The sequence below is a fragment of the Mya arenaria genome, chromosome 3 (assembly GCF_026914265.1).
Source record: "Mya arenaria isolate MELC-2E11 chromosome 3, ASM2691426v1".
Classification (NCBI taxonomy): domain Eukaryota; kingdom Metazoa; phylum Mollusca; class Bivalvia; order Myida; family Myidae; genus Mya; species Mya arenaria.
In genome coordinates this window covers 4,610,970-4,624,392 of record NC_069124.1, presented here as the reverse complement: position 1 = coordinate 4,624,392, position 13,423 = coordinate 4,610,970, and the positions used below count along the sequence as shown (strand labels likewise).

Sequence of the window (13,423 nt, the reverse complement as noted above, 5' to 3'; positions counted from 1 at the left end):
TATTTAACATTTTTGGAACAAAAGGAGTAAAAAAGAAATAAAGTAGTACATATATTCTTTATATTCTTTTTAAATGAGGATTTTCAGATGCTATCTTGAAGAAAAAAGAGGGTCTGGCCCTTGCAGAAGAAGCCGGGTTTCGGCAACAGCAAAGAATGGTATAAAGGCCCTGTATTTAAGAAGGCTTATTAAGATAAACATGAATAGTATCGAGAAGACTTTGAAGTTTCAATATGTTGTCATGTACATGATCACAGGATTTGCAAAGAATTTTTAAAAGATCTCTTGAAAATAAGAGGATTTTTTGTTTTTAATTAAAGCATATATGTTCGTGAATCATCACCTGGGACATGAGGATAGTTCTTTCCACCTATTGTACATGACTTGAACTCCATCTGGTTTTCTGTGAGAGTTCCAGTTTTGTCAGAGAAGATATACTCAATCTGCCCGAGATCCTCGGTGATGTTTAGGGCCCGACACTCTACCCGCTTGTCCGACGGCTCGTGGTAGAGGTGCAGGTCCTGGTTGATGAAATACACCTGGAGTAGCTTGATTATCTCCAGGGAAACATACAGGGGTAGCGGGATCACAGACTAAAATGAAAAAAAACAAAACAGTTTAACCAGATAAGACATCCCAGTCAACAGCCAACTTACTGATAAGCAGTCCTTAATTGTATAGGCCCTTTTTATGAATATTGGAAAAGTGCAAATTCATATACCAGTATGACCTTTAGATCAATATTACTTGCAATAATCGTGGGCAAATAATTGTTTATGCGAATATATTTTTTACAGATAATTAAATTATCTTATGAATTGTGTCAATGGTAAAATATTAAATTATATCATTTCATCTGTAAATGCATTTCAAAGATGGAATTGTACCATTACTTTGAAACTTAATAATTTCATTCAATCAATCAGTCAAAAAACGCTGGGATCGATCTAAATTTTATTACGCCCCCATCATAAAAGAGACCCATTTCCGTATTAAAGAGCCGACGATTGATGTTCCAGTCTATAATACACAGAAATATGGCAGGAATATCCTGCAAATTGATGGAGTCCCAAGTGTCTGTTTAACTTTATGACCTCCTCAAAAAAATGCACCATGAAAGCCCTCTTGTGTCATCCAGATGATTGCAAAGTTGCAAAAAGTGTTTGTTTACCCAAATTATTGGCATATTTTACACCTGGTGTAATCATTAAATTTTGAACCCATTGAAAATTGACCTCATGCTGAACATGAAACTTCATAGAGAATTTTAATATCACATAACCAGCACAGCATTATTTCTATTGTTTATAATTAAGTTTCGTAAATATAAATAATTTAAATATTCATAAATTTGTATGCTCAAGTTAACTGACGTAATAAATTTGATAATTTACGCATCAATGACTTTGGGGAATTTCTATTCTAGGCTTCATGCTATTCACGTCACAGTGGAAATTTCACCTGTGATTGGCAGTATAAATAAACACCTTCTAATTTTATTCAGCTATATTTCCGACGGAATTCAAAAACCTATAATGCTTAACATAACTTCTATTAACATCCGGGATATTGTTTAAAAAAAAACTTGCAAAACTGAAAAATTTAAATGACCCATTTGAAATGCAGTCAATACGTTTACATCCAATAGTCGATAGAGTCCGCAACATACGTTTACACTTAGGAAATGGGAAATGTCAGCCAAACTCATTTACATGCTTTTAAGTGTTAACATGTATATATCTACCAGTATATATCAATTGCACTTGATTATCTTCAGGGAAACGTATTGGGGCAGTGGAAATAAAGACTAGAATCAGAGATTTAAACCAGTCTAACACATTAGCAGACAAACCTGGTATATCTAAGTATTAATGATTTTAAGTACTATTTTGTGCTATGATAGTTGTAAAAAATCAAAATTTTACACTGACTGTGACTTGAAAAAACACCAATTCAAGCAGCAAGAATGTCAATAGTCTTCAAAGTTGCTTACACCTCAATGTACAAAACATGCCCACAAATTATAACAAATCAATTTCTGTTAAAAATATGCTAATCTCAAAGTAGTCAACATCAAAACAAATAAAAGTTCCAATACCCTTCTGGAAATCAAAGAAACTGTAAGGTTTTTGCCATGGATCTTGCGCAAATCAAACACAAATTTGATATTGATTATGTGTATCAATTTACCACATTATATTTACATGTTACACAGCCTACCTGGAAAATGATGATGTAAGTGAAGAAGACAATGAAGGCCTGGAAGTACGGGTTGAACTGTTCGGAGCTCTCGAACGGGATAAACATGATTGCCGTACTGTCCTCGTACTGTCCCAGCCACAGTGCGCTGCCTGGAATTGATAGCAAAACAAAATGCATGGTATGTCTGAATGACTTTGACAACAGTAAAAGCAGACACTTGTCCATTATTCTCAATTGGTCAATGGGCTTAACTACACCACCATTTATGACTAAGCCCATTGTAAACATGTTTACCACGCCATAGTTTTATTAAGAAGAGTGTGACATACTGACTGACGGGCGAGCAGAGCAAAAAATCAATATGTCTGAGTGAGACATAATTCTTCATGAAAAATCCCTTGGTATCTTTAACAGCTTTAGATTAACAGTCCTTAAGTTTTTTATGCTGCCTACGACCTTTACATCAACGCTATGGTGATACCTTGACTTGTTCTTCCAAACATTTACAAGCTAAAAATTAAACACTAACTTTTGTCACGTTCACCTTTTAACCACAATAAAATATGCTGTAATATTGTATACCGGTACATGACAATATGATTTTTAGTTAAACATGCTTTAACTACATCATATATAAAATCACTACGAATTTATATAGAGTTAAAACTTGAACGATTATTTGATGTAACGAAATAAAAGTTAAGAAATCTGAGAACCCAATTAAAATTGAAATTACATTTTAGATTTTTTTTCATATCCAATAAAGTTATTTTATAAAAAAAAGTGTTAGTGGTGATCACTATTGCTTTGTTCTCTGTTTATTAATATTGTACAAAGCTAAGTGTTCAATGTTTTAATTCCATGATAGCTTAACAGCATGAGGTCTGGGATTTTGTTTGTCTATGAAAAAAATTGGCATTATGTCTGGGATTATTTTGTCCTGGAGTAGTTTCCAACACTTGTTTCTGGTACCTGCAGCGCAGAAGAAGCAGAGGAAGAGGAGAATGATGACACACCAGATCACGTCACGGTTCAACGCCCGTTCCAGCTTACTACGCTTGTAGCGTGGGTTACGGTTGTTCATCATAGACTTTGTCTCGGCACCTGTAATTATAATGTACATGTTTAAATTGGTATTGAAACCATGCAATGCTGTTCAGAACTTTACATTGAATGCAGGGTATGTTTCATATTATATGATACAGAAATTATCCTGGGCTGTTGAAAGGTGACTTCACCTAAAAAATGTTTTGGGCCAGAAATGTACATTTGAATGATATTCATAAAAGTATACATAACTGTTATCTTCCAAAATAATTTTTTTAAGGAACTTGCTCATGGTTTGTAAAATCCACTTTTTTATTACAAAATAAAGTGTGGCAAATGATTAGGGGCTGTAAAAACTAAGATTCTGACAGCTGGAACCCATCAGCAAATGTTGATATTTGCTCAGATATCATCTTTGAAGACCACAATTTTCATGTGTTATTAACAGCAATGAACAATATCATTGTTTGGTGATTGGTTGATAGACATAATCACATGATGTTATCAATGTATTCTTAAAGGTCAAAAGATCCATCCATCGGTGTATAGGCCCTTATGGCCTATAATGGATAAGGCATCATTTTGGTATTTTTTTCTTTACTGGTGTGGGTTTGCATTCCACTAAAATCAAATTTATAAAAAGAAATGCATTATTTCTGCAATTTCAATATCATAGAGTAAAATATTGATAACAGGAGTTTTTCAAGATGCATTACATGAAATACTTATTTTTGGTCCAAAAACACGGGTAAGTCCCTTTAAAACATTGTGTTCTTTTGAACATTACCATCAAAAACACATTAACTTATATCGAACCAGCAAACAGATTATAGGCCAAACTTGTTCAAGTGGGTAGGTAAACAACGATTACCATCTCAAAAGGATATTTCATGTCAAACTGACTGAGTTTGTATTATGATCCAAGATATTGCATTCCATTTATACCCATCCTTGTTACCCAGTTAAACACAACATCTAAAACTTTAAATTCACCTGTAGTGAAGTGTTCTCAGTGTGCATTGATAATTGCTAAAAGTTACAAACAAAGGTATAGAAATAGATATGTAATGCATGCCATCTTTTCTGAATGTAATCTCATACAGTTCCAAATAAAGCAAAATGATTGATAAAGAGTATAATCTTCATAATAGCTTTTCACAATTTTTCTCCTATAACGTCTAATCCCAGCAGTAAACAATCTTTCATCACTCGCTTCATCTATCCACAGGCAATTCCAGGGAAACCAGAGAATGTTTGAGATTTCAAATCTAATTCATAAGGCCACACATTAGTCATTATTAATAGTCAATAAAATGCCTTTACAATATATGTGTTTTTACCCCAAGTATGGTATTACTAACGAGGCTGTAATAAACTAAAACTTTTAAAGGGGCATCCATTTCAATCTTGATTTTTCATGTTAAAATTCAATGACGAATAATGCATAGTTTGCTGGCATCCAAACAACAATAAATGGTATATTATTTAAATGGAAATTCAACTCAGGTTCAAAACCATTATTATTCGTAGGAAGATTTCAAAAAATGGCCATTCAAGTTAGAAGACAATGGGTTGATCCAAAACAACATTATAGCTGGATTTTTCATTTTGTATGCCAATAGAGAAAAAGATAATGTTTCTGACTGCTATTCACACAGGTCCAACCTAGTCTTTGACCCGAGATGATCCATATTCACACTTGTCCAACCTAGTCTTTAACCCGAGATGATCCATATTCACACAGATCCAACCTAGTCTTTGACCTGAGATGATCCATATTCACACTTGTCCAACCTAGTCTTTAACCCGAGATGATCCATATTCAAACAGGTCCAACCTAGTCTTTGACCCAAAATGATCCATATTCACACAGGCCCAACCTAGTCTTTGGCCCTGACATGATCCATATTCACACAGGTCCAACCTAGTCTTTGGCCCTGACATGATCCATATTCACACAGGCCCAACCTAGTCTTTGACCCAAGATGACCTATATTTCCATATGTCCAACCTAGTCTTTGACCCAAGATGACCCATATTCAAACAGGTCCAACCTAGTCTTTCACCCAAGATGAACCATATTCACACAGATCCAACCTAGTCTTTGACCCAAGATGACCCATATTCAAACAGGTCCGGCCTAGTCTTTCACCCGCGACAACCCATATTCACACTGGTCCAACCTAATCTTTGACCCGCGACAACCCATATTCACACAGGTCCAACCTAGTCTTTCACCTGCGACAACCCATATTCACACTGGTCCAACCTAGTCTTTGACCCTCAACAACCCATATTCACACAGGTGCAACCTAGTCTTTGACCTGAGACAACCCATATTCACACAGGTCCAACCTAGTCTTTCACCCGCGACAACCCATATTCACACGGGTCCAACCTAGTCTTTCACCCGCGACAACCCATATTCACACTGGTCCTAAATATCATGCTAAGAAATATTCTGACCCGATTCTAGAAGATTAGATTAACACTGATGAATTGGTGACAGGATTAAAAAACTTCAACACAAATTGTTGTCTTAGTATTTGACATAGTGACCCAGTTTTTTTTTACCAAAGGTGACCCATATTCACACTGATTTTGAATGTAATGCTGAAAAATATTCAGACCAAGTTTAATGAAGATCGGATAAAAACTGTTGTATCTATGGCATAGAAAAAACAACTTTGAAGCAAAATTGTAAACAAAACATGAACGCTCATCCACCCATATGTTTTTCAACAATCTATCACCCGGCATTTTTAAATGAAAAATCTTGCTAAAAACAGCTCAAAGCAAACAAATACTATCATCGTTATTTTTATGCAAGTGTTTCAAAATGCTAGCAAAGATTGCAAAATAATAAAAAAACAATGCAGTAAGGAAAATTAAGACAATACAAGATATCGTTCTATCAAAATTCAACTTTACTAGAAATATTTAAACATTTAATGTGACTTCAAACTACAAACAAAGAAAAAAATGACAAACCTTCAAAACATTCTTCAAAGATTTATCTTAGACTATCTTGATAAGGGCATGTCGCAGGCAAGACAAAAACATAATTAGCCATTAAGGAATAAATATATATATTCAAAGATTAGAAATTTATTTTTCAATTTTGGAAAAAAGGGGTCATTTTAGCACAGGAATGAGGTCAAAATTTGGCTCAGAATTGATCAGAAAAAAACCCTGCCTTGTATCATGAGATAACCTATACTAATGTGTTTATAATTTAAGCAGTAGTTGCATTTGTCTACTCAAATCAACAACTTGTATAAATACTCCCCGACAAGAAATATGTGCACAGCCTGGTACCGTACCTGCATATACCACGAGCCCCTCTATCCAGTCTGTGTTCCTCATGATGCAGCCTCGTAACAGGATGTTGTTCTGGTTCAGCGGCACAATTTGGTCCCCACAATCTGACATCTTCCTGTAACCACAAGTATATTATTTTATAATAAGCTAGGGCATTACAAGAGACAGATGATGCCAACACTTGCATATAGCACAAGCTAACAAGCCCTTCACTTGTAACATGCTTTCCGAGCTTGCTTGAATATTTTATTTTATATAGCAGGGCTTGTTGAAAAAAGTTGATGGCAAAAACTAGTATAAAAATTCAAATGTATAATTTCAATGACTGCAGACGTCATTTTTACTCTATTTTTACATAATTGAAGTTTTTTGCAAGCCCTGAAGACATTCATCAAGGATAAGATAATACCTGAATCAGAGTTCAGATTATATGCAGGAAAAGAATACCGGTATTGAGCCGAACTGGCTAGTGAGCCAAACAGGATAAAAACCTCAATTTCGTTTTAACATTTTACCTGATGCAATTGATTCAAGCAGGTATTTATTAGAATATGGCCTGTGTTTGAAGTGGTCAAGAGCTACATGCATGTTGAATTGCTTTATTGGTCTTTATGACTTATTGATCGACTGCAGAGTTAAAATTCAGGACACTGTCATGTAACTCTAGACTTTATTGTTCAACAGTATGATATTATCAGAGGAAAATGTGGTCCAATGACACGCCTGTGAAACAGATACTTGCTTTGAAACATGATATCATATTTAAAAATAGATTTTATATAGTTGTAGAAAATGGAGAGTCAATTGAATAATTTTGTAATCAAACAATACACGCCAAATGCTTTAAGGAAGTTCACTTTAATAATAACTTCCAAGACAATCCCATTGCACTTACTGTGGGCTCTCCTTTTACTTTAAAGGGGCATTCTCAGCTTTGGCATGTTCATTTGATTAAATTTAGGAATAAAAAAATAATAACAGGTTGAGATAGGTGAGGCCTCTTCATAGTTTCTCATAACCTATAAACTAGCAAAAAGCGCCGGCAAAAATAATAACTTTTTTTAATGTATCCTTAACAACCCAGTAATAACAATAAACAGTCAAATGTTGACAACTTTCCTTTCAATGTATACAAGCTTAAAATTGTGTTTATCATATCTTACATAAAACATAGTAATTGTGTAGTGTGCTGTATTGTATATGGCCCCGACTGCAAAACGAGAGTACTGGGGTTTGAATCATGCTGGTGGAAGATAAAAAAATTTTCTTTCATTTTTCAATTTTTCCAAATTACTTTTTTATTAATTACTATATTTATAACACTAGGCTCATGGCCTAATCTTCATTATATTAATTTATTTAGATTTTTTTAGAAATGTTTTACATTCGAGTACATAAAAAACAACAGCTTACTTGAGTTGTATTAATCATTGACAATTGTTGTTAGAGATCTTTCAGACATTGCAAATTAATTATTGTGTAACATGAAAATAAAGACTACGTAAAAATGTCAATAATAAATTAATCACAAAGACAACAGGATGCCTTACAATGTACATCTCGTTCTAGTTTATCTATAACATGACTAATCAGTATAATGTAATACCCCTTTAAAATGACAGCCAGGAGTGTTTAATACTTATATCATGCATGTATATGTTTATGAATTGTGTACAATGTTTTATACTGTCCAAAAGTACATTATTAATATACTTTGATGTTTTACAATAAAGCTGACAGAAATTTAATGAAGTTAACATTTATCAAACCCAAGTATTGGTACCGGGTATGTTAAATTGTTGATTTCAAAACAACTGTCCTTATACAAATCAAATCTGGTATTATCTTCAAAAAATGGAACAACTTTTTATAACTCATGCAGGGCTTTTTTGTCCATTTTGTGAAAAAGTAACAGAAGGATCAGCTTTTGGTCATGGTTATTAGAAATATCTCTAACAAAGTTATTTCATAATTTCTATACATGTAACTTGTATTTAACTTAAGGCACCATGGAAATACCTGTATTGGTAAATAGTTCTAAGTTGATGAAATATTGACGGCATATTGATCTGCAAGGCCACAAGGCAATAAAACTGAAAAACAATCACCTTATCGATACAATACAGATCTCGAAATTTAATAATTTTGTTCTTAAATGCACCTATCTATGTTTTTTTCATCTGGTTTGCATGCATTACCCAGGCCAGGGGTTTTAAAGTGACACTCGTTTTTAAAATCAATACATACACATGTATAATGAAAATAAATTTTGAGTGATAAAACTAACTTCTTACTAAATAATGCATTTATGAAAAATATTAATTACTGATAACAGGATTGTAACCATGTATTTAATAGCTGAAGACGCACCATGTATTAAATGACTGGTGGGTCCTAAAGATCTACAGTGATCAACTATCATCTCATAAGGTTGAAAATACCATTTTTTCTGCACCTTTCTTTCAAATTTAACATGGTATCTGTCATAAAAACCCTTGTTTTTGATATTCATTCATCCTTTTTGGTAAATTAAAACAATTTTGTTAATTGTGCTACTGCTTATTTGGGAATAAGAGTGCATCTTTTAACAAATAGTATAAAAATAAAAACCCAGTACATGTAGCTCCCTCAGGGGCAAAATTTTGTATATCCTATCAATAAAAGAGGCTTCAATCACTGTGCTTGAGGATGTTTGACCATTAAAAAGCTTGAGTCTCACAAGGTCCTGGTTGAAAATCATTGACTCTACTTTATCCTGTATGTGATTAATCCATTTACGTTTTTACATATAGCAGATGATTTATAATTTATGTATGTTTTTCCTAAAATTCATCTGTATAAAGCTAATCATAAACAAGAGATGTTTGTCAAACATTATGCCCCCTGAGCGCCAAGTTGCCAGAAATATTTGGACAATTGAATGAAATATGCATGGACTGAAATGACAGCTGATTTGTCATCGGATGCATATGAGGCAGGTCATCTACTTATGATAACTTAAGAAGGCAAATAAATGCCCAACTAAAATAGTAACATAAAAGAAAATCATTTCTATACAAACATTTATACATCAATCCCAATCATCTGTGCATGCATTAAAAAAATATGGACAATCAGAAAACCTTTTTTCAGCTTACAGTCACACTGACCTTGACCTTTGACCCACTGACCTCAAAATCAATAGGGTTCATCTGCTGGTCATGACCAATAAGCCTACCTAGTATGAGGTCCCTGGGTCAAAGCGTTCTCAAGTTATTGATCGGAAACCGTTTTTCATGTTAAGGTCACACTGACCTTGACCTTTGACCCACTGACCTCAAAATCAATAGGGTTCATCTGCTGGTCATGACCAATACACCTACCAAGTATGAGGTCCCTGGGTCAAAGCGTTCTCAAGTTATTGATCGGAAACCGTTTTTCATGTAAAGGTCACACTGACCTTGACCTTTGACCCACTGACCTCAAAATCAATAGGGTTCATCTGCTGGTCATGACCAATAAGCCTACCTAGTATGAGGTCCCTGGGTCAAAGCGTTCTCAAGTTATTGATCGGAAACCGTTTTTCATGTTAAGGTCACACTGACCTTGACCTTTGACCCACTGACCTCAAAATCAATAGGGTTCATCTGCTGGTCATGACCAATACACCTACCAAGTATGAGGTTCCTGGGTCAAAGCGTTCTCAAGTTATTGATCGGAAACCGTTTTTCATGTAAAGGTCACACTGACCTTGACCTTTGACCCACTGACCTCAAAATCAATAGGGTTCATCTGCTGGTCATGACCAATACACATACCAAGTATGAGGTCCCTCGGTCAAAGCGTTCTCAAGTTATTGATCGGAAACCATTTGGTATTCCTACCGACCGACCGACCGACCGACCGACAGACAGACCGACCGACCGACCGACCGACCGACATGTGCAAAACAATATACCCCACTTTTTTCAAAAGGGGGCATAATAATGGTGTGGTTCTTGTTAAAATTCTGAAAATAACAGGCTGGGTTTTCAAAAGAACTCAGGCAGGTAGCCCCTGTGAAGAACTTGAAAATTATAAATTTTGACAGACAATGTTAGGAATTGTGTTTATTTGAAGTAAAATTATGCACCAGTCAATTGTAACCACGCTCCCCGCCCCCCCTGGTCCAGGGAATAGCGGGGACTTTGACTTTCGGTCGAGCCAACCCCGGCTAAAATCCCCGCCCTGCGGGAACGAACAGATGGTAAAATCCCCGCAAAATGCACCCGCTACCCAGGGCCCCTAGGTAAGGCCCATTCCTCACTATATTTAAAGCGAAGACAAAACGCATTCACTCGGCATTGCGGGGCCACCTAAAAGGTAAAAACACAGCCCATTTCCCCGGCTATCCCCCCGGACCTTGGGGGGCCGTGGTTACAATTGACTGGTGCATTAGTATCAACTGCCAGATATGCACAGGTTGTTTGTGCTTATAATCCTAGTTTGTTTTTTTATCAAAACAAAATATTTGATTGATAATACGTTTGTATCTTTAGCGGTTATTTCTATAGATGAAGGCAAGAGGGTAGACTAGCCCATAAGAGCAGAAGGGTGCTACCTAAATCAGACAAAGTGCAGCAGATCCATAACTCTTTAGCTAAAACCCTAGGTTAATATTTCAAATAAGAATTTTAAAAAATCAAGGTACGGCGAGGGTTAAAGAGGGTTGTCAAAGAAGGTTGTTTGGGTAAACTGAATCAAAACATTATCTTTGTTTCCCCTAAATACTTCCCCCAAATATCATTTTCTTTGCATGGAGTACAAATAATCATTTAAGACAATTGTGGCTGCTTGTGAAATGCGTTTATGCCCCAGTGTGAGGCACAGGGGCATAACCACATTTTAAGGGTGTGTACCGATGTTTATACCTGAGAAAAGATATATTTTTGCTATAACTGCAAAATATAAAGATGGAAATGTATTCGTGTATTGATGCTTTCTTGAACAGTGTACTCTATTTCAAACACTCTGTGCACAATTTAAAATTTGATTTATTTGGTGATGTTATCAATTCAAACAGTCAAATTTAATATTGGATATTTTGGAATAACTCCAGGTCCTTAATCTTAAGTTCAAGTATCTAAAAGGTCCTTAAAGATTATTTTTCATTGTGTTTGCTTGGCAAAATATATTTACAAATACTTAAATCATATGACCTTGTAACAATTGTTTCATGTTTCATACACAGTCAAATTCAAACAGTAGATGATGAAATTTATATATATTCATGTCCGTACAGATGAGTGCTCGCGGACTTACAAAAGACTTCCTTGTTTATGCATGAAATTGATTTTTTTTAAATTTGTACAGGACATTTTATGATTTATCGAAAATCTCTCCACGATCAGTGGATTTCAAAACCTGATAATTATCAACATGATCATCTTTTACTCACATAGCTAATATTTAAATGTCATTAAAATGTCAAAAGCTCACAAACAAAGAAGGAACGTAGCATTCCAATGCTATGTTGACCTAAAGATTAAAGTGTTTATTTGCCCACTTTTCAAGACTTTATTTTATATGAAAATAGTCATAAATTTTACCAGCTAGGTTATGAATTTTAGAACATGCATGGTTTAATGTCACAAAATACCATGAAATGACTATGTTGTATTTAATGACACGGATGACGTGTTTAATTTACACCCAGTCAAATAGCTGTGTATTAGAGCATTGCATACAAGACAACTAAATGTAAATGTTTCATGGTTGAAAATTTATTAATGTGAGACTTTCAAGACTGATAATTACGATGCAGCCTCCAACTGACATTTCATAATTGGTACAAAATTTCTATTTACAAAATAAAAAACTTCTTACATTTAGATCAATGAATTAAAAAATTGTGCCCATTTTCATTGGAAACCATTTTTAAGATCTGTAGTCCTAAAACTTAAAATGGCAATGCCAATATTATAAAGAATTAAAAAATTGAATAATACATTTGTTCAAAATCTGTTTATAAGTATCATGTAAACGTCAAATGTGGACATTATGACTGCAGTGCTCAAGCCAGGATTTGAAAAGGGCAGGGTGCTAAATTAGAAAAGGCACTTATGATGTGCATGAATAAGCCTTAATGGGGCACTTACAAGGGCAAATGTTGTATTCTTATTATGTATGCATTGTATCTCCTTTCAATTTTAATATGAATACCTTAGCTTTAACTTTACTTTAGTGTCAAAATTATGTATATATGTAATGGTTATAATTAATTCTGAAAATTGACTTTGTCAAACAAAAGGGCATAGCAGGGTGTAGTAAAAAAGCTGCAGGTTACTGGAAAAGGGCACCAGGGTTCCACAGCCTGCTATTTAAGCCTAGCTGCAGCAATGTGACTGGCAAAGTATCCTTTAGATGTCACATGTGGACATTATGACAAGCATAAAAATATCTCAATTAAATAAGCAACGCAAAAGTTTTTTAAGCTTGTAAAGCATGTTTTATTATTGCTTTAAAAAAAATATTTTTACAGTATAGAAACTTACACTTTTCCATTGAATTTGTATATCTCTGCATTTGGCTGATCACATTCAACTGTGTATTTAAAACGTCTGGCTTTGTAAACACCATCCTTAAAAATATAAGATAGATAACTGTACGTAAATAAGTAAAGCCATTCATAGCAGCAAAAAAAGTATGTACATTGTATGAGAATGTTGTTACATGAATGTCATTTATTTCTTAATCTATGATGTCAGAGTTTGACATTTCTTTTTTTTGTAATGCCTAAGAAAGAATATAACTGTAATAAAAAATTATAGATTTGTCTATTCTTTTATATTTCAACATATAAGTATTTATGATCACCAGTGTGCCATACAATATA

General features: G+C 34.4%; 1 protein-coding gene across 3 annotated transcripts in view; it reads right to left on the bottom strand.

Annotated features, from left to right (window-relative positions):
* LOC128227123 (phospholipid-transporting ATPase VB-like) overlaps positions 1-13,423 on the bottom strand; it is a 38,241-nt gene that overhangs the window by 23,122 nt on the left and 1,696 nt on the right. For all 3 annotated transcript variants that reach the window (XM_052937347.1, XM_052937348.1, XM_052937349.1), the window contains exons 3-7: positions 13,083-13,168; positions 6,573-6,685; positions 3,175-3,306; positions 2,221-2,351; positions 344-593 (exon numbers count right to left, since the gene is read on the bottom strand). In XM_052937347.1, coding sequence (XP_052793307.1) covers positions 344-593; positions 2,221-2,351; positions 3,175-3,306; positions 6,573-6,685; positions 13,083-13,168 — 712 coding nt within the window. The remainder of the gene's footprint in view (positions 1-343; positions 594-2,220; positions 2,352-3,174; positions 3,307-6,572; positions 6,686-13,082; positions 13,169-13,423) is intronic.